Here is a 22,331-nt window from a genome sequence, read left to right as displayed (position 1 = left end):
ATAACGTTTGCTGATTTTTTTATCTCCTTATCTCATTTTCTTCACCCTTCTCCAAATAGGTGTTGCTACTTATGGGCCTATCTCTAGCTTAAAAATTGATTAACCCCTTTCCTAAGAAATAATTCATAGACCCTCTAGCTCAGTGATTCTTAAACTTCAGTGCACATCAGAATAAAAAACACAGATGTCTGGGCACAGTCCCCAGAGTTTCTGATTCAGTAGGTCTGGAGTGGGCCTGAGAATCTGTATTTCTATCAAGTCCCAGATGGTGCTGCTGGTGTAGGATTCTACTAGGAGAAACACAGCTCTCTAGACAGTTGTTCTCAACCCTGGCTACACATCAGAATCATCAGGGGAGATACTAAAAATCCTAATGCCCGTTCTGTGCACCAAGCTAATTATATCAGATATTCAGGGGATGGGCCCTGCATATAAGTACATCAAGATTTGTTAAAGCATCCCAGATGACTTCAGTGGGGAGCCAGGGTTGAGAACCACCAAGGGCCGGGGCTGACCCAGTCTAAGCCATTTCATTTGATAGGTGTGGCAACAGGGCCAGTGTGAGGAAGTAACCTGTCAGGTTCACTCAGCTAAGAAGTGGCTGAGACAAGAAACCCAGACATTCCATTTCCAGGCTTATAAGGCAGTGCTGGCCTCCCAGCCCTGGGCTACTGACACATAGTTCTCCTAAGTCCTCTATATAATAGGGCTTTAGTACCAAACACCCAGTCTTCTCTAAATATTACCATTCCTCATCCTCTCAGCCTGACACCCTTCTCTCACAAAAGGAAACGGGGACACCAGCCTGGCTAGGACCCATTCAAATACCTTTCCTCCCAGAGGTGGGTGGTAGTAAGTAAGATTTGGGTTTTTGTTTTCTCAGTCTATGATAAAATATTTTAAAACATTTTGGCCAGAGTCCACTGGTCAGGAAAAATCTTTGAGAATCCATAAGTGAAAAACAGGAAAAGAATGAAGCCGTTTCAGAGGAAGGGGTGCTCAGCGGTGTGAGGCTTTACCCATGTAGCTCTCTCCCTCCCTCCAATTCATGGCCCAAGTCATCCAGGAACGGACAGGACAGAACAGATTGAGTGATCAAATCTGCTGGGAATGAATTCCATCGCGGAGAGCCAATTAGCTGACTTTCCTTGGCCTCTTCCTTTTCTAGGAGATAAATAAGGAGACGGCACCAAAGCTCTCTGAGCCACTCAGGTGATCAAACCTCCCAGAAATATTTAAGAAAACATGATTGCAGCCCTTACGCTGAGGGATCCTGATTTTCTCCTTTTAACAAGTTCCCTGTTGAATTGGACAGTCAGTCAGTAGACTGAGTGCTGACTCTTGTCATCCCCCACTGCTGGCTTAAGGGTTGTTAGAAAGATGTATGGCACCCCATGCCTGCTGAGATGTGTGTGTCATAAAATCAGCAAGTTTTGGGACATTAATCAAATTTGCCTCAAGTGCCCACCAACTGGAGAGGTTGTGCCAACATGCCTGGTTTTGGTGATCCCAGAAGGACTGGACGAGCCAGAAGGGAAATTCCCTATGACCCCATGACAATTCTCCTGTCAGCCAGCCTCAGCAACCCCCGTGATTCAGCCTGACTATACCAGGCCCACTGGTCAAAGTTTTCTAAAAGATGCTACTTTCTCTGATGACTCCTCATGGCTATTTTTCCCATCTCTCTTCCTGTATTCACATAATTTCTGCCTCAGCAAATATAAGTTGGTAGTGAAACTTATACTTTGCAGAAGAAAAAACTGTAAGTGAAATTGGAGAATAATGAAATAATCCTAAAATAAGCATTTTTGTCAAATGCTTTATGCCAGGCACTTTGCCAAAAATATGTGAGGATGAATATAAGAACACAGCGTTTTTCAAAACCTTACTTGTCTTCCCTAAGGAAAGCAATTGGTAAAATCTATCAAAATAATGTATCTTTTGATCCACACATTCCACTTCTGGGGTTATTTTATAGGCATTCTTGCATATGTACAAAATAACATATGTATGAATTGTTCTTTGAGGTCTTGTTTGTGGACGCCAACAATTTGGAAACATGAATATCTAGCAATAGGGAACTTGTTAGATGCATTATGGGGCATATCCTTATGAGAGTGTATGATGGATATGTGAAAAAAAATGAGGAAACCTGTATGGAAAGATTTCAAAATACATGTTTAAGGGAAAGAAAAAATGTTCAGAAGAAAGGCCAAATATGCACCTTTTGTGTAAAAGGGAGGAAAAGGGGTAAATAAAAATATTTGCATTTGCTTGTATATATCTAAAGTAACTCTAAAAGGGATCCACAGAAAATATCAACAGTGGGCCCCTAAGGGTGGGGAAAGAACTTGATGGCTGAAACAGTGGTTGAAAGTAATGTTTTATTGTACAACTTTTCAAAAGTTTAACATTCAAAATAAGATGTGCTCTTTATAGAATGGTTTGGAGGTCTCTGGAGTTCTGTCAATGTGCTCACCAGCTATGGGGTTCTTGCCTTCAGTAGAAACATTGGTCATGCCTTGATGGAACAGGTATGCACTGTACCCTGATAGAGTATTTTACCGTCCTCTATTTGTTATCAGTGGCTACTAAAATAAACTCCAGCCACTTAGTGCTGAAAATGAAATAAGGTGTACAAATACTCTGACTTGTGTTCAAACCTCAGTCTTTCTGCTTGTTGTGAGACCCATATTAAGTCATCTTGCCCTTGCATACATTAGGTTACTCATTTGGTAGATGGGTAAGATAATATTAACTATAACAGAGCTGTTAGGAAATGCCAAAAACATTTTGGTAACACCAAATACTAAAAGGCTTTATTATCTTTGTGATTGTTAATATTAAATAGAAAGGAAATAGTCATACCAGGACTTGGGGGTCAAATGGTTACTGCAGTGGAATAATTAGCGCTGAGACTCTTTGAAGTCTAAAACTAATAAGACAGTATGATGGAATAATAACCCCTCAACATCTGATAAAAGAAAGCTTAGCAAGGCAGTACACATATATTTCTTATTCTAAATTTTAAGAAAAAAATCATTAGGAGGGAATCTTTACTTATAAGTCACGACATAGCACAGTGGGCAGTACCTTTTCTAATAGTCCAACAGTGAATATCTTCAGTCAAAACAAACCTCCTGGAAGAATTTCATAGGCATGTGTATTTGTTGCCTGGCACTTCCTTGAGCTAGACTAGCCTGGAGCCATTTGTCGTACAAACACCACTTGTATCCTCTGCTAACATTTGCCATGCACTGGACTCCTTAACTGGACAGTGACAGGCAGAGCGGTACAAGAAGTGATGGTCCTAGGGACTCAGACACAATAAGATCTCTCTCGTGGGTGCCATCAGGCCCAGATAGGGACGGCTTTGTGGCAAACACATAAGGTAAGAAAACCAACTGTAAATTGAATGTTATTTGTAAAGTGCAGGCAAATTCATGTCTTTCTGAACATGGATGAGATCCATCTTATTTCATTAAATGTCTTTCCTCAGAAAGAAACATTAACTTCATTACAGTCTTCAAGGGATTTCAGTGCAAGGAGGGGAGCTAAGAAATCTTTGCCTAGTGAGACATATAATTTCCAGACAGAAAGAAGCTCACACAGACAATAACAGTACAACTAATATATTTAGTTGTTCACAGTGCAAGACCGAGACACAGGGAACCCTATAGTAAGAGAAGAGAGAAAGGGGGAGAGTATGAAAGCCAAATTAGTGTCATGAAAGCAATGACATCTTGCTACACAATGGGAAGTCCCAAACCTGCTTATTAAAGTCTCGTTGCTCACAATAGAACACAGGCTATAAAAAGGCCATGGGGAACCATTAATTAAATATTAAAAGATCAAATAGTTTTAGTCCCATTAGTTTGTATGCAATTTACATTCTCAAGTATAAATTTAGAGATAATTCCCCATCCCTAATCGCTTTCAACTTTCTGATAAGGTATCTGCAAATATAGAGTCCTACAGGGAGTTTAAAAATATCTTTCCCTATAAGTATTAAGTATTGTTCCTTGCATAAGAAGTTGCTTTTGAATATCAATCTCCACAACTAAAGTGATTATCATAATATACCTCGAGTTATTAACCTTGAGGGGTACTTTTGTTCAGAAAAGGCACTAGGCCTTTTTTTAGATATGTCAGAGCAGTAATAGCAGGTGAACAAAAACAGGAGGAAAAGGTTATCCAAGCAGACTGATGGCTAGTGGCTCATATCTTCATTACTATGACCTCTCATTCACTGTCCAAGGTCAGAGGCAGTGGAACAGGAGTGACCAGTGTGGTGAATCCTCTCCCAGGCCCAACATGGCCCTTAAGTTGCTGCTTGACCTTGGACAAGGCACATCCTCTTTGTATGTTTCAGCAGTTGGGTTAGATATTCTCTATGGCTCCTTCTGGCACTGAGCAAGAATTGTGTCAAGCTATGTTGGAAGTACATAGTTTCAGTAAATAATTTTAGGCTGGACATCTATGAACAGAAAACAACATCCCAGACTGAGCCATAAAAGAACACAAGAGGTTTAAGGAGCCAGATTGACTTCTTTTATGGTCTGGTATTCAGAAGTGTGATCTAATGCATGAGGTTATGGTGCTAAAAATGCCTCTTGTTGGTCCTGAATTAATTTATACTTCCAGAGCAGTCACACCTTTGCATAGCCAGCTTGAAATGCATGTAACTGATTCTCCTTTTTATTGGGTATCTACTCCTAGCACCTAAGAACCTGAGTGCCATTGTGCCTCAGCAAGCCAAGGAATGACTTTCCTTTCCAGGTTAAAAGATATGAACAACCTAAACATCCAACAAAAATAAAATAAATTGTAGTACAGATCCATAGTGGGATGTTACAGAGCTGTTAAAAATGGTGTTAGGAAAGTACAGTTACTGACAGAAGAAATATTTGGCACGTAATCTTGTTTTGTACAACAAAATTGTACCTGTAAGAAAAAAAGTAAGAAAGGAGATAAACCAAAATATATAAAGATTCACATTCAGTATGTTTTGCTTAACTTTGAGCAGTGGGATTATGGCCACCTTTATTTTGCTTATCCTTACTTCCCAGTTCTTTTCAATAAATCTGTGGAATGCTGTTAAAATGCTTATATTTAAAAATGAAAATATTTGACCAAGGAATTCCTCCAGTCATACTTACTGCCCTTCTGAATTTGAAATATATATGCTTTAAATTCTTATACTGCAATAAATATTAATTTATTTTTAATTGCCACATGGGCTCATACAACTGAGAATTAGGAACTGGGAAACTTTGGTTCTAATCCAAGCTTTGCCACTTATTAGCGTCTTGGGCAAGTCAGTGCTCATTACCTATTATGAGATTGGGCAAGCAAAAACTCTTCTCAGAGCCTTACTTGCCTTTGAAAACAAGAATGTTAACTAGCTTTTTGGTGCTCAAAGTGGTCTATGAACAGACAGCATCGTTATTGTTAGAGAGTTTATATAAATGCAGACTCTAAGGCCTCACCCCAGATACTGAATCAGACCAACATTTTAACAAGATTCCAGGTGATTCCTTTTCATGATAGAGACTGAGAATCACTGAACCAGATTATCTATAGATATAATTTCAGCTCTAAGAAGTGATACTCTATGATGAATCATTCATAGATCTGAATCATTCACAGTCTCAGTCTTATTTAATTACCCCTGGAGAAAATGAACTAGTTTCTTTCACTCGAACTCTCTACTGCTATAAGGCCCTATACATCTACATTTATAGCTTATCCTAGGGATCATGGGGAGGTCATGGGCATCTTAATGTCATTCCCTATGAACAATTACAGAAATGTAAATGTCAAATCAGCAACAAAAAAAAGGAAGAAAGCATTTATAATACCAATGAGATGACACTTAAAATGTTAATAGATGTGTCATGCACTATATAAGAATGTTAAAGTTAGCTTATTTAAACCTCCATATAAAACTGGTATTTATCCACATTTTGCAGATGAGGAAATTATATATATATATACATATGGCCCCCACATTTTTTCAACTACTTCCACATCAGCAGATTTGTGGTTTACAAGAGTTCAAACTGGATCATTCCTTTTTATTCAAAAAAAAGTTCATCATTATAAGGTTCAGCTGAGCATTAAAGCATATTCATTATACTCACATTCTAAAAATAACTGTTTATATTCTGTTTTCTTGGTTTGAAAGAGAGTAAATGCTGAGGATCTTGGGAATGTAGCCCCCACAGCTCCTAATGAGTCCTCAGGTCTACTTCAGACTCCCTAGTAAGAGTAGAAAAATTTCCCTCCCAAGCTCTGGAGAACCTAGGGCTGTTTTTCTACACACCTGATGGAGAGATCTTCACATGGATTGGAGACAGTCATTAACTGACTTTAAAAGGAGCCATAAATTCAATGATACGTTATTATAGGAAGAGTACTGAACTTACAGACGGAAGGTAGAGATTCTAGCTACAACTTTTCCACTAATATGATATGATTTGAACAGGTCCCTTCATTTCTCTAAAACTTCAGTGTTTACCATTAAAACCAGAGTGGTAAGCCCTCCCCTGCCTACCTCATAGTGTTGGTCCAGGGAACTTGGCTTTATGAGCTACATAGAGTCACACAGGTAAAACATGCAAGTAAATAAATAAATGAATCTTCTATGGATACTTTATACTGTGTCAATTTAGCTAAGCTGGAACTACATTTTCTAGAATTCCCTTTCCTGTTTTCAAATTAGGGTTGACCATAAGAGACATCTGTGTAATATTTGAAAGACAGAAGTAAAGCCTCAGTTGTTTTCCTTCCTGAAGATCAGTGCAGGCCCCCAGGTACTGTCACAGCTCATATTCCCAGCTGCTGACATCCAGGTTCACTTGATGGCATGGCAGCCCCTGCACTACAGCTACTTTTGTTACAGGCAGTCCTCTTCCTTCATATTCTCCTTTTCCTGAGCTGGGTAAGGGTGCACTCAATGGAGAAAGGCACCAGCTTCTCCTGAAAATGACTCATATCTTCAGGTTTTGACTTGGAGGGAGACAGACCCAGGTTCCAGTTTTAACTCATGAGGTCAGCTTGGTCATCAGAATTCTAGTTTGTCCATACAGGTTCCAGTTTTTCCTTATTCCCTATTCCCACTTTGCAGCTGCCAATTGGTTATTCTATGGCAACTTCAGGCCCATCACCAGATGCAAAGATAACAGCTTTGCCCAGACTTCTGAGCCAGCTCTCATAATTGCACCAGCTTCCAATGACAAATTCCCTGTTCTGTATCACTCATGATTGTTCTGCCATCAAACCCTGACTGATGCATCATCATAGCAAAGATAAGAAAACTTATTTATTTCTTTCACACCTGTATCTTACCACTTATCTTTACATATTCGATAAAGTTCACATACTTTGGAAAACAAACCAAATGCTCTACATACACAAAAACACTCACAGAAACACACAGATAGTGTAGCACCTACCAAATCACTGTGCGCATTTGCATCACTGAACATAGGCGTGTATTAGCCTCCAACGCACACCCCACACACATGTACATGGCCCGCACATGTACACACCCCCCACGCACATTGAGTCACTTTAACTAAAACTTTATCTTAACCAAGGTATATTGTAAAAGACATCAGAGGAGGACTCATTAGTTCAAGTTTCATACATAGTCATAAGTCCTTGGCTACCATTTATTTGTGAGATTGAATTTAAAAACTTTTTTTTTTCAACAAAGTGATGTTCCATGTATACTTGAAAACAGATGGTCTCTCTGCCACAGGGCACAGTCTCCAGTTTTGCCCACAACTGACTGCAGCCCATGAGCTAACCACTACTGCACTAACAAGATTGCTAAAGGATTGGAAAGGAAGATCTTAAGTGGGAAGGAGAGTTCAAGAGAAAGAAAGGTACTCAAAACTCAAGAACCTCTCTCCACTTGATCCAAATGCTGGCAGTTTAAAATGTCATTTTTGACATGTGGATATATAAATGCCATCCTCCTTACTCACCCATCCATTGACTCCCCAGATCCAATGCACTGGTCGGGTAGCTCAGCTCCACTCTGCAACTACAGGTTTGGGGTGTAAAGTGCCAGCTCACACCTGTGCTACCAGCATCCCGATGTAGACCCCTGAGGTTCACCCCATTCTCAGCAGGCCTTTTCACTTCATCTCCCATGTCCTTAGCAAACATATAACAAACACCCACTCTGGGCTCACAGCTTTATGGCCAAGCTGCTCGGGTTCTCTTTCCGTGCAGCAGGAATCTGTGAGGTGGTCTGTAGCATGAACACAGGAACAGGGAGCCAGAGGTCCATAGAGGCTGGAGGACCTGCATCTCCTCAAAACTACCTGGTGGTCAAACATAGACCACAGCCTCTTAACTTCTCTGAAATTCAGATCCTTCACCTATAAAATGGGGATAAGGAACCCCACTTCATGGTTATTATGACTGTTACATGAAAATTAAAAAACTTGGTGAAACATGTGGTAAATAGAAGGATATTAGGACTTTTTTTAAAGAGAAGTCTTACATAGCACTTAAAAGCACCAACAACTTTACCCGGGTAACGAAGTACTTCCGTGAGATATACGGCTGGTGGTAAGGATTGGGGTACAGCATTGACTCAGTCACACTTGGCTGCCTTGACATCTGCGTGGGTGCTGGGTCCTCGCTTGGGTCCCCCTCCTCTGTGGACAGCTGATCTGTCTCAGAGGACTGGTCATCTTCCTCTTGCTTCAGAGACACAAGCTGGAATCCTTCAGAACTCCCAGTCGTTGACATTTCTTCAGCCTAAAAACAAGGGAAGAAACAATCTTCTCATTTGGAAAGAAAAAAGAACTCACCTGTGTCCTGGCTGTGGCAAAACAAGCTACAGTGAGCCAATGATGCTCCTGAAGCTAACAAATCCACCCCAGGGTAACTAAATAAGGCGCTAATGAGGCTGCTCAATTGTAGGGCCATTTCCAGGAGAGAAGCCGAGACCCCTGGACTGAGAAAAGGAGGCTGCAAGAAGTTGCATTTTCTCATCTTTAATCTAAGGGGACATCAAGCTGAATAAGGGATCCTAGTATGAAATGATTACCAGACAATTTTTCTTCAAGATTTCATAGGATTTTTGCTTAAAAACACACCAGCCTGCTAGCTTATTTATGAGTTAAAGACAACGAGAACGCACCTGGCTATGTGCTCCTTGGGTGGTAGTCACAGGGCACAAGAGCACTTAGAACTGAGCACATTTTGTAACTGAAAAATTGGAATTCTAAAAATTTTCCTGAGGAATTTAGAAAAAAATGCCCCAAGACATCAATATAGAAGGCTGTTCATCACACATCATGTCTAATAGCACAACACTGAACACTGTAAAATATGCAACTTTATGTCTAATCGCAAAACATTGTGTACAATAGCATAAATGTGAGACACACAACATTGTGTCTAATAACAAATGTGGTGAAACTAAGGATCCAAGTAGGGAGTTGATGAAATACATCATTCCATACAGTGAGATGCAATGTTGTTTAAAATGTCATTAAAAATGGGAATGTAAATTTTTATCATGAAAAGACGTACAAAATATTTTGTTCATGGAAAATTTAAGCTATAAAATGTGAATAATGTTATTCAAATTTGCTAAAATAATTCAAAATGTAAAAAGAAGGAAGGAAGGGACGGAGGGAGGGAGGGTGGACTTGCATATGTCTAGTATGACCGAGGTTTGAAAAAGTCTGAAAAGAAGTAAAATGTTAACAATGGTTATCTCTAGATGATAGGGATACTGGTGATTTTTATTTTCTGTTTTCATAAGTCTTGATGCTTACAGTTATATATGACAAATAAAAATAAATTGATTCTATTCTGTGAATACAAAGGTACATATAAATATATACAAATTTTGTACATAAAGTATAAAACGAAACAAAATAAAATTGAAAGCACATGCTAGCCTCGTGAAAAGCACCCCTAAATCAAGTTGCCATTCTCAAGCTCAGGCCAGATAGTCACCGACCCCACAGCTACTTGCAAGGAGGGCTTCATGCCCAGCTTCCCCTTGTGCCTGAAATGCCCTGTGTGCCTCTAATTCTTAGGGCTTTCTCAGTGGTTTTAGTCAGACAAATACAATTTCCTTGGTCCTTGTGAAACCCCAGAAAGCAAGACATAGTCCCCAGCAAGTGTTCATTCTTGGAACTGGAATTAATTAGAGTATTCAATAGAGGTGAAAAGAGAATGACCATATAATTTGTTGTCTAAAGCTGGACACTTTAAAACACAAAAAGGGTGCTATTAACAATTATACCAGGGTGATAGGAGTAAACTGGGATTATCCCAGGCAAACATGGGCATATACAGTCACTCTGAGGGGTTTGAATGTAGGAGAAATAATGGAGGCTTAGGGGAGCAGCAAATGAAAAGCTGCCACAGATCACATCACAGGTCATCCCATCTGATCCTCCCAGAAACACTACGAGGATGATCGTGTCTCCATCTCTGGGGGTCAGAGCTGATGGGACCCACCCAGGGTACACTTGGAGAGTTGTGGCAGCATCTGTTCTCCCACCAGGGACTCCCAACCTTGCGAGTCCAGCACGCCCACCGTGACACTCGTAGTCTTATAAGGGGAAGGCTGCCCAGGGCTTTCAGGTAATTTTTTTAAAGGTAGGTGTACAAAAGGCAGAGGTTGGCCTGTGAGAAATACAAGCGCACATGGAGAAGCAGGAGTGTGTGTGTGTGTGTGTGTGTGTGTGTGTGTGCAGGAGTGTGTGTGTGTGTGTGTGTGTGTGTGTGTGTGTGTGTGTGTGTGTGTGTGCGCGCGCGCGCGCGCATGCATGCGCATATACACTTTGGCCTCCCGAGCTACACACTCTATTTATGGAGGTCTGCCACCTCTGTCACAGTGGGTGCTGGAAGGAAATGCATTTCTAGAGTTCCCTGCGACCTGTGAAGGAAAGTTTGTGCCTTTGGGGAAGGAAAGCCTGCTTCTGTATTTGCCACACTCTGTGAACACACGCCCACCAACAGACATCTGCAAATGGCTCCGGTGCCTGGAAAACAGAGGGAGGATTTAATTAGCACCACTTCCTCTCCCTCAGGCGGTCTTCTCTGGAAACACTTGGGGAAGGGAGTGAGAGTGCTTTGAGACTGAGCTGTTTGAGATCCAGGAAAGAAGGAAACTTGCAGTTCCAGCTAGATTTTTATAGCCACGAACTGTAGGAAAGTTGAGCCCAGCCACCTTTATGCCAGCTCAATCCCAGCTGTGTTCCAGCCATGAGGACATCTTCACAAAGACAGTGAATGTAATTCCATTATCAATCTCCCCAATATGTCAGGAGTGCCAGGTACCTATGCAGCCCACTCACTCCATCCTTCACCACCCTCTGCCCAGACGCTGTTTATTACCCATGCAATAAAATGTGCTCTTCTATCCCTGTAGAAATAAACTATATACATTGAAATACTAAAAGCATATTAATACCATAACAAACCCAGTGGAATTCAAATGTGTCCATTGCTTTACATGGATAAATTAAGCCTTGCACCAGATCCATCCAGAGCCACTTGGAATTGAAAAGCATCACCATTTCCAAAGGTTCCCAAGGCGTCCAGACTTTTTGACCAATCTCATTCCAGGGAATTCATGTTATGAAAAATTATCCTACAGAAGGAAAAGACTACAGTATTAGTTGCTTATTCTGAGTGGTAATGAAAAATTGGAAACCAACTAAACGCCTAATGTCCAAGGAATCACAAAGTCTATCCGATTGATACCGTGCAGACATTTAGAATAACATGTGCAAGCACTACAGCAGCATGGGAGTAAAGAGTGGACCTTCTTATGTGAAGAGTTAAAAAAACCAAAAACAAAAGAATTTCTCTGGTAACGATGATCTGAATAATTTTGACACTGGTGAGACCAGAAGAGAAATATTTAGATTTATGGAGGTGGTTGGATTTCAAGTTATTTTTTTGCTTTAAAAAAAAGTTAAGTCTGTTAGTGTTGCTTTTGTAACAAAATATGAAATGTATAACTAATATATATATATATATATATACTTTAGTTCTCAAACTCAGGAGCTTCCTGGGTATAAACTGAGACTGGTTCCAGTACAAAGAGGGCAAGGAGAGTTGGAGGAAAGAGGCAGGCCAGTCCACATTGCTAGGTGGCAGCTTTAATAAGCAAGGGAACTTACCATGCTTGATTCGAGCAGAGCTCTGTGCCCACATCCCAAAATCTTAGTTTCTGTAGAAGCCTTAAAGGCTTCACTCACATATTCAGTCCAGATGGTCTCACAGAACCTCACCCTCTCCTCTCTGTTCTTGCAAACAGATCCCACTGTGGGGATGGTAGGCGGAGCATATCTTCCAAGGACAGGGGAGACTTGAGGAGCTGCGGATTGCCCCAGGCCAGGCTTGAAGGTCAATCGGAGGCCACATCCTCCAGAAGACCTCATCCAACGTAATGCAATATAAATACTAAAGAAGTGCTACCTGGCCTTTGGTCAGGCAATAAGAATTCTTATTTCTCAACTGCCAGCAAATTCAGAGCTAAATTTAATATACTATTGCAGTAAATAATTTCTGGATCCTAATCTAAAGATACCTGCCTCCCTTTACACAGTCATCTTTTCCTAATAATATTTCAGAAACATAGAGACATAAACTACAGCTAGAGAATTAATGTCTAGTCTAATTCCTTCATTTTGCAAATTTTGAAACAGAGGTGAAGGACTTGCCTAAAGACAGACAGCTGGATAGAATCATAGCGTGAAATCAGACTCCTGGACTCCAGTTCGCTGCTTCAAGTAGGTAGTGTTTAGAAGAAAAGCAAAGAAGGAGTCATCAAACCGGAGCACAGGTAAACCAGAGGCACTTTTGCCCAGTATCTGCAGCAGGCAGCTGTGCTTTGCTCTGGGCTTAGAGATACAGCCCCCATGAAGCAGGACTCATGCCCGGCTTCCCCCAGATCTGCAGCCCCACACCCAGGGCTGCAGGCTGAAGCTTTGTCCTTTACTGGGCCTCAGGATGTACCCAGTAGGTACAGGAGGTACTGTGCTGGGAGATTCACAAAACTTTTAGGGGCTGGGGAAATGTTTTAATTTATTTTAAAATCAGAAGAGGAAAATGAAATTTTATGCCTGAAAAAATATTAATTTTTTCTCATATCCAGGAAGAAAGTGAAATTTGGAAGTCACCAAAACTACTACATTTTGCCTAAAACCAAAATAAAATAAAATTGAATTATTTAAAGTTTTAATATTTAATAAGTTTTAATACTGATATTATTGCAAGAGAGTGGTCCAGAAAGGCAAAAGAGTTTGAGGCCCATGGAAGTTATAATGTGGCCCTGACTCGAATCTCTATCCTACTACTCACTTTCCCTGCATAATATTCTATTCTGGGGCTCACCCAGAGACAGACATATCCCCTCATTCCAGCCCTTTCCAATCTCTTTATCCTGGAGGATTCTGTTCCACGACGTCATGAACAATTTCTGTCCTGTAGACAAACTGTGCAATCTAAGAAATTACTCTCGCTTTCTTAAAATCAAAGAGAGATCCAGCAGTCACCGCCCCCCATAAATACTTGTTTCCCAGAGAAGCAGATGAATAACTACCCTGAGAACCACCCAGAAAAGGAAGAGTCTGGGGATTGTGTTTCCCCTCTCACTAGAGTCCAATAAAGATCAGCTTGCACAAAACGAAAAGTTTCATAGTTCTGGCCAAAAAAACAGGATTGACGTCAAACACAGACACAGGTAGGACTCAGGGCTGTTGCAGGACGACCCTCTTCCCCAGGGCCACTCCACTCCCCTTGACCTTGGCACTACCTTCCCCTTCTTCCACTCAGGTTTAAGAAGTCCTTGGCTCCTTGCTCTCTCTGCCTCCCTGGTGAGCCGGCACAGTCAGGTTCTCCCTCTCTTTCTTCACCTTCTGTGTCTGTCTCTGGATATATCCATAGGTCTTCATGGGATTTTTTTTTTCTTAACCTATGTAATTCTATTGCAGGTATCTCTGATATCCACAAAGCTTTTGAAATCTTAATAGCTACCTGAGTGTTTCCATTGGTACTTCTGCGGGTCCTTGGGAAGACAGGATGCCTTGTTAGGAAACACTCATCTATTCTAATGTCCACGCTTGGTAATGAGGAAACTGAGGCCCAGATAAGTGATGTGTCTCCCCTGAACTCTCAGTTTAGTTAATTAAAAAGAAGTTAAACATAATAAAGAATGCAGTTACGGCTACCACAGGATTAAAAATACTGTATCCAGAGGAATATCTGTGGGCCGACCAGGAGCTTAGAAATGTGTGTCGTTGGTCACCAAGCATGGCCACCCTGGCACAGGTGGGGTGCTGGGCTGGGGTGCACGCACAGGAGTTGGCTCCTGCAGCTTGTGTTGCACCCAGAGACGTCAACTGTGTTTTTCTGATGGTGACATCTCTCCCCACATGAAGGGGTTAACATTCTGGAGGCACATCCCCAAAGTGAAAATCCACTTTTAATTCTGACATTTCGTAAAGGTAATTTATGTGAATTTATGTGTGCAGCCTTTCCTGAGTGTCTCCGTGAGAACAGCAGAGGGATGCGCCGTGGATAAACAACAATACTCTAACACCTTGCCACTCTCCAACAAGCCCTTCTCTGTGCCAGCTGAGATAAGAAAATTGGCAAACAACTCTTCACAATTTCACATTTTGTACCTTAGTGATAACATGCCTGCAGGGCTGCTCTGGGTCCTAGGGAAATTTGAGTTGATGGAGGGTCTCTTCCCTGCCATCCCCTGTCCTGCCAGGCAGGGTGTGACCAAGAAAATTGGGTCCCCACTCCCTCCCTCCCTCACTGGACATCCCTGGGCAAATGGCTTCACCTTTCGGCACCACACGCTCCTCACCTACAAAATGAGGTGCTGGATTTTGTGGCTTGCAAATTGTGCTCCTAGAAATGACTAACCCATTTTGATCAAAACATATCCACCTATCTGTTTCTAGATTTCTAAAGCCTTCATTTGAAGAGAGAACTGCTTTGATGTTTGAAAGCCATTGGACTAAATTATTCCTAACTTTCCTTCCAATTCAATCACAAGATTTGATCAATTTTTCTCCAGTATCCAGAGTATTCTAGACCTAAGGCTATAGAGGCTCCTGATATACAGTTTTCCCCATCTCACCTCCATTAGGTGACCTCCACCACGCACAGTAGTTCCCTTGGGTTCAAATGCTATGAGGATTAAGATGACAGTCACAGATTTGGGGTCCCTTTGTGGAGGTTCTGTGGTATTTGGCCTCTGACCTCCCTCTCACACAAATGGAGATCCACTTTGACCAGAACTGCTAGGGACATCCCCAGTGGAGCACTGGGTATGTCACCAGGCCAGAGCCAGAGGCTTGTTAGCCCCTCAGTAACTATTCTTTCATTTAAGAAGGAAACAATTGAGGTGTCTGCTGAGCTCCTCACAAAAGATTTTTTTTTTAGAGGGGTTTCATCAACAATCTATACAGAAAAGAACTGCGAAAGACAAGGATACTGACTAGAGAATATTGGGAGGTCACAGATCTCTTGTGACTCCCTGAGATTAATTTTTGTGCACGTTTCCATGAACACTTCCATCACCGACCTGTTTGGAGCTATAATAGCACTAGAGTTCCTCGAAATTCCTGTACCACTTATCCTGTTGTTGTGTAGTCACCACTTACTTTCCTGTCTTCACTCCTGGGCTATGAGAAGCTGTAGAGCAGACTCCACGCTGTGCTCATCACCATGAGCAGCTCGTGGCATGGGCATGCTGCAGAGTGGGCAGTGCAAGCTCTCACACAGACGAGGGGGTGCCCTGCTTGTTTCTCTGTTGGATCTGGTATCTGAGGCCAAGGCCTATGTCTGATCCATTGTTGTGTGTACCTTACCTCATACCTCATACTTGGGAACTCAGTGAATGTCTGTGGGCTAAGTGACAAAGCTCTGTGGGAGGCACAAAAGGAATCATCTTCTGTGCACACACATTTACACAGACACGCATAGAAACACATACCACAGTCTTTCACCTATAGAGGCTCATAGTCTAATGGAGGTGATAGAAACATAAGTGGATAATGGCAGACTTACGTGGTAGAGCCATAACAGGACTATGTGCACAAAATACAACAGGACAGAACAGGGGTGAGTGGAGAGGGGATTGATAGTGTGGGAAGTTAGAGGTGTGGAGAAAGACACCTCCGAGCTGACTGCATAATACAGGATGGGTGAGGACATTCCTGGCAAAGGTGTGAGGTGTGAAGAACGGGTGTGTTCAAAGGACGGTGGGTACTATGGTGTAACTGAGATGGCAGCTGCCCGCCTCCAGCCCCCACCCCTTGAAGAGCTGGTAACACTCAGTTAGACTACTGCTCTCCGACAGGTTGAAGGTCTGAAATCCTCCTCACGCCTCCTCGGTATTCTTCTCTCTGGATCACACCTCCATCCCTGCTGACTCGGTTCCTGCTCAGTCACACTGAATGCCATCGGCCAGAAGTGTGAGGGTTCCATTTGCTTCCAGAACTTCATGAGATTAACAACTTCATTAAAGATTCAGAGAGGTCATGGAGAGGGGAGTCACACTGTGTATAGCTCAACTTTACACCATTCCTCTGTTACTTCTCTTTCCAGGGTAACAAATCTTCTTTGTGTGTGTGTGTGTGTTTGCTTATTATTTGAAATACATATCTATTCATCCACTCAGCCAGGTCTCTCAGACTTTCCCTTTCAACACCCCCCAAAAGTGAAATTCCCCCACAAAGATACATACTGGAGGTAGCTAGCGATATAAAGCTGTGCAAGTCAGGGGAGAGCTGCCTGGAGAAGGGTCTGAAGAAGTAGGAGGCAGCCAGCCTGTACACCAGGCATCAAGCACATTGACTTATCTCAGGCAGTAGCACAAGTGCCCTACTTTGAAGGTGCCCCGACCATGAAAGTCTAGGGCATGGAGGGAACAGAAAAGTGGTGTCATCCTTCTCCTTTGGAGGACAAGGCTAAATCACCAGCCTTCCCACAAGCTCAGAAGGAAGAAAAAATGAGCATGCAAGGAATTGATCAGGAAAAAGGTGTTGGTCCTGATGATATACATCAGGGGACCTCTAAGCACTCAAATATTTTTTCCATGTATTAGTAAAAGAGAAAGGAACAAAGAAGCCAAGGGAAACAACCAAGACCAACAATTCTGCCTATAGTATTCATTTTCTTCTCTCTCCAAAATAAATAGGGTTCCTGATTTTGAATCTGCTGAATTAGAGACTAGATGGTGACAATGCTTAGAAATTAGAAGAAGCCTCTTTCCCAGTTCTTGGGCCATCCCAGGGGAGGCTGTGGATAGTGTTTACTAAGGGTTGCTACCTACCCAGCATGAGTCCCAGTGCCAGGGAGGATACCAGCACATGCCACGGCCAGATGTTCCTGGCGAGGAGCTTTGTTTAAGAAAGTTCCCCAAAGCCTGGGTTTCCTGCTAGGCCAACTGTTACTTCTCACGTACAGATTTCATGAAATTCAGGGAAAAGTATTCATCCAAACGTTGAAACCGTGTTTTTCTCTTGAAATAGAACTATGGCCTTTATTACTTTAATGACATTTTTATTATAAATATTTTAACTGAAGTATGACATGCATTCAAAAAAATCATAAATATGCAGATCAATGAAGCATCATAAAATAAACATACCCATCTAACCAACACATAGGTCAAGAAATACCATATTAATGGCACCCTGATGGGATTATTTTTCTCAAAGGAAATATTCAGTTGGTTTCACATGCTGGAATCCGAGAGCACTGCCAGACATTTTAGATATCATTTAACTCAGCACCTTCATTCTACAAATAAGAAACCAGATGCTCATATGGAAGCGGGGAAGGGATTTGCTGCAGGTCACAAAGCAAGTTAGAGGAAGTTCCAGAGTTTCAGGCTCTGCCTTGTTCTTATTGCCTCAAATTCCTAGGAAGGTTTAGCTGGCCTGTGATGCAGGAGAAACCTGCTCTTCGTGATGACTCCTTTCTCAAGGAGTCATAGTTAGCTCTCTCCTGTCCCCATAAAGCCAGGCTCTGAAGAGCTACCCCAAAGACACCACTCTAAAGCCCACACAAACCATCACTGTTCTCTGTCAGGGGTACCTGACATACATGCAACACATGGCAAAATATTTGTTAAGCGAATTAATGAAGTGACACTTCATTGTTTCAACAGATGCTTTTCATATTCTTCTTTTTCTATTTCCATTATTTGTCTGGCAATTTAGAAAAGCAATTTTTCCTATACTTTGCAGACACTATGATCTTCTATCAACCTGTTCTTTAGTCATTGCCTGCAACTGGCATCCATGAGTAGATAGTGAGCTCTGTGAGGGAAGAGGCCATGCCCCCATTTGTCTTCTCAGATGCCCACAGAATGCATAACACCATGGGCCAGACAGAGCTCAGTCACAGTGGATGTCACAGAAGATATCTGTATCACTAGAGGCAGAATGAGAAAAAACCCACTTCTGCCTGACACTTACCCTGAGAGGTAAGCGGCAAATATAAGAACATTTCTTGAGAGCAGGTCTAGGAATGGAGGGAAGAGAGGAGAGCTTATTCCAAAAACAAAGTGCAATATTCAGGAGCAGGCACTTGAAAGGGATGAAATAGGTAGAACAAGAACAGAAAGGTGAGCCTAGGGTCTTACGTAAACAGATACTGCTAACTTCTCAACTTCACTGTCACCATAGCTGAAGAACAACCTGTGTTTTAATAGTTGGGATATGCATTGAGCTTTCAAAATTCTGAACACTAAACAAGACACAAAATTGGACAAAATAATTAGATATAAGACAGTATTAGAGTAATATTATTCTAAAGTAACTGACCCATTTCCTCTCCTCCTATGTCAGAATTTTAACAGCTGGAATTCAGCCTGTTCTACAGGATGCCAAGAAGATCTAAACAGGTGCAGAGAACTCCACCCAGACAGGAAGAAAAGGCCAGAGCTGTAGAGAAGGGCAAGCTCTCAAGAAAGTAATGAAGGCCAGAGTATAGACTGGAGAAATGAAAGCTGTTCTATTTCAAGAGTAACATTTGAGTTCATTCTATGTTGATTTTTAAAAAGTAGACAGTTCAGAATGCTAACAAATAAAAACTAAAAAACAAAGTTCTTATTAGCTTGCTGAAGTTACTTAGGTAAGAGACACCGGTGAGAACAAGAAATTCTGTCACAAAAGGCCTTTTCTGTATGTCAGTAAGGAAACAAAAAATAAAAGTGCCTAATATAATTATATATGCACATAGGCACAATAATGTGCATATATAAATCCAGAATATTAGAAGGTAAGGATAAATGTGTATTTATGTGTCATGTGCTACAACTACCATTAAAGCAATGAGAAATATTAGCCAGAATTGAAGTAAACACATTGATAAAATCAAAGTGCAACCTGTGATATTCACATTCCCTTGGTTCTGTGAATGTGCGTCTCTAGGCTGGCTTGCTGAGGACAGACGCTATTTGGTTTTGATCAGTCTTTCTGTTAACATATGACTTCACTCACAAAGTAATCAAGAGAGGAGGAGGAGGACTACAGACTAGGAAAAACTTAAAACAGTCATTATTAAGCAGTCAACAGTACCATCTTCATATATAAAGTATACACATATAATAATAATACCCCTCAACTTCTTTATCTGTGGAAGTGTGTATGGTGATGCCTGCCCTGACTACTCGATGAGATTGTTTTGTGAAGATCAAATGAAAACTTGTGAAAGTACTCTGTAAATGATGGAGTGCCTTGATCATCATCTTTTGAAGAGCCATTAGCATATGATTATAGAAGAAGGAGGAACTCTCAAGGAAATAATGAAATAATATCTGATAGGGGATGTTGGCAATCCTTGAAAGATGCCGAAAGGAAGGTGGCACTGCCTAAAGCTTTCAGGGTAGTCTGACTCCTATCCTGATGAGGTCACATATGTAACATATGGTAACATATGTAGGGTGATAGTGAGGACAGTCAGTGTGTCTGGACCGGGGATGTGCCAAATCATTCTAGGAAGCAAGTGTTCCACCTAGACCAGGGCACCAGGTGGAAACTGAAGCTCAAAGGGCCAGAATTTGATGCTGATGTCTCCCAAGTCACCCATACACACTCGTTCTATGTGAATTTCTGCCTCTAAAGTATCCCTTCAGATGGTCAAAGCAGTGAGAGAACATCTGTGGCTTATATGTCTTATTTATGAAAGGAGAAATTCAAGTGAATGGATAAGGTTGACCACTCCTTAGAGCTTCTCTTTTGAGGAAAGTATCACTAAAAGTTAGCTAGCCCTCAGTATTACTGTTCTGCAGTATCTCTGAATCCAAGAACTTCAACTGTGACATTGCATGGTATTTGAAGAGATCGCTGAATTGTTCGACGTGTCTCTAAAATATATACCCTAGTAACTATAAGGGAAGTTCTATCTTCCCTCTTTAATGAGCTGGGGCCTATCTGTAATACCCAGTACTATTCCTAGCTACTATTAGTCATTACTTCCTCTCTTGAATCCTACTTAAAATAGGCAAGGTCAGACTCCAAATGATATTATTATTTGTCTGCGAAACTCTGTAATTCTCCCACCAAAGTCCAACCAGTGGATAAACTTATTAGAAAATGCTATAGAAAGTAGCTGAAACCAACTCTCCTTCAGAATGTAGCCTCTTCAATTTAAGAGGTTCCTTCCATATAATAGTTCAACATTACATCCAGTATAGGCACCTCTAAGATAATTACTTTGGTTCACTGATAATGTTACCGATCTATAGATTAAGACCTTATGATAAAGAAAGTGGGATTAACAAGTACATTTTATAAGCTATGTTGGTATATTTGAACATATAAAACACAGAGAGGGATCATTTAAAATAAGCAATATCTCTACTATTTTTTGACTTATTGTCTTCCAGGGCAAATCCAAGTTCATTCTTCATCCAGCTTCCTTTCTAAAATGGCAATACTAGTTATGATAGCTAAACTAGCTAAAGGTACCTCAGGTAGAATGTTATACAGCTCTTATAAATAACATTGTACAAATACAATAGAAACACATCCATGGCATATTTTTTTTAAGTTCTAAAACAGGACATAGCATGGTTTCACTTTTTATAAAAATAAAATATAGATCCATGTATAAAAGAAAATTTATAAAGATATCCACCAAAATGTTAACACTGGCTTTCTCTGGGTAATGGAATTATAGATTTTTTCCTCAATTATATTTTCTAATTTTCTTTGATGAAAATGTTATAAAAGGATGAAATGAGAAAAAAGCATTAGCTCTGGTCAAGACATTGAAAATTGGAAGTTTTTAAAACACCCACATTTTCATGACAGATTTCCCATTCTCAAGTATTTACCATTAAGGAAAAAACCAATTCTGTTTCATTCAGAAAATACATCAAAATTTGGCCTTCAGAAATTGTATAAAAATTAAAGTCAGAAAAAGGCTAAAATTCACACCCAGAGACTATTTCCTATACATGAATAGTTGGGTTATTGGGCATTGCCTTTCCTCTGCTCACTTGATAGCAAAGGCTGCATTCAGGAAATAAAATCAAAAGAGCTTTGAGAGGTGGAGAAAAGCAGTGTTTCTTGAGCAAGTTTTACCACAAGAAGTTATGAAACTGCTATGAAGCCAAGAGGTTACAAACTTGTTATGTAAATCATATAAGGGGAAAAGAAGGGGGAGATACTTATCCTGGAAAGGTAAGTCCAATGTACTTCCAAGGAACAGATCACCCGAGAAGAAAGCCTTAGCTACAGATAGACGGGACAGAGCAGTTTGGAAGAAGTTCTCATTTTTCCAGCAAAAGGTCATAACAAGTGCTGTGGAGTTGGAAATGGATGAGGTGGCAGTGACTTTGTTTTAAAGAGTGGCCCCAGGGGAAGGGGTGGTGAGTGGTAACTGCCTAGGGGAGCCATTCCACACCAACTTGACCTTCACAGAGGCTAGATTCATAAAGCACTGATCTGGAAAAAAAAAAAAAAAATAACAGAATAAAATGCTTTTCTTCTTTCCTCCTGCATTATTCCAAAAGAGTTAAAGTCACAAAATAGGCCATCTTTCTTTGAGAAGAAGTCAAGCCTGGCCAAGGGACTCCATATCCCAAAACATAGCCCTAAATTTCCTTCCCACTAACTCTTCAGTGACTTTTCTGCCATCAGTGCTTCTCTCTGAAACACATCCTCTCTTTCAAAGATGACATTACATATCTACATGGTACTGAAAAAGGTGTTTTTTTTTCTTGTCTTTTCATGATTTTTCTTTCCTTTAACTTTTGCAAAACTTGAATTCTTGTTCATTTTCAGTTGTGAAGCTTCATTCCT

At 41.0% G+C, this 22,331-nt stretch overlaps 1 protein-coding gene across 6 annotated transcripts in view; it reads right to left on the bottom strand.

The window, feature by feature from the left end:
* The window catches only part of TPRG1 (tumor protein p63 regulated 1), a 241,001-nt gene that overhangs the window by 202,609 nt on the left and 16,061 nt on the right, over positions 1 to 22,331 (bottom strand). For all 6 annotated transcript variants that reach the window (XM_057501082.1, XM_057501079.1, XM_057501076.1 and 3 more), the window contains exon 2: positions 8,548 to 8,778. In XM_057501082.1, the coding sequence (XP_057357065.1) occupies positions 8,548 to 8,769 (222 nt within the window). In that variant the 5' untranslated portion in view covers positions 8,770 to 8,778. The remainder of the gene's footprint in view (positions 1 to 8,547; positions 8,779 to 22,331) is intronic.

The sequence above is a fragment of the Manis pentadactyla genome, chromosome 1, assembly GCF_030020395.1.
Source record: "Manis pentadactyla isolate mManPen7 chromosome 1, mManPen7.hap1, whole genome shotgun sequence".
In the NCBI taxonomy this organism is placed as follows: domain Eukaryota; kingdom Metazoa; phylum Chordata; class Mammalia; order Pholidota; family Manidae; genus Manis; species Manis pentadactyla.
The sequence above is the reverse complement of the archived record's forward strand: the minus strand, read 5'-3'. Positions and strand labels throughout refer to the sequence as shown.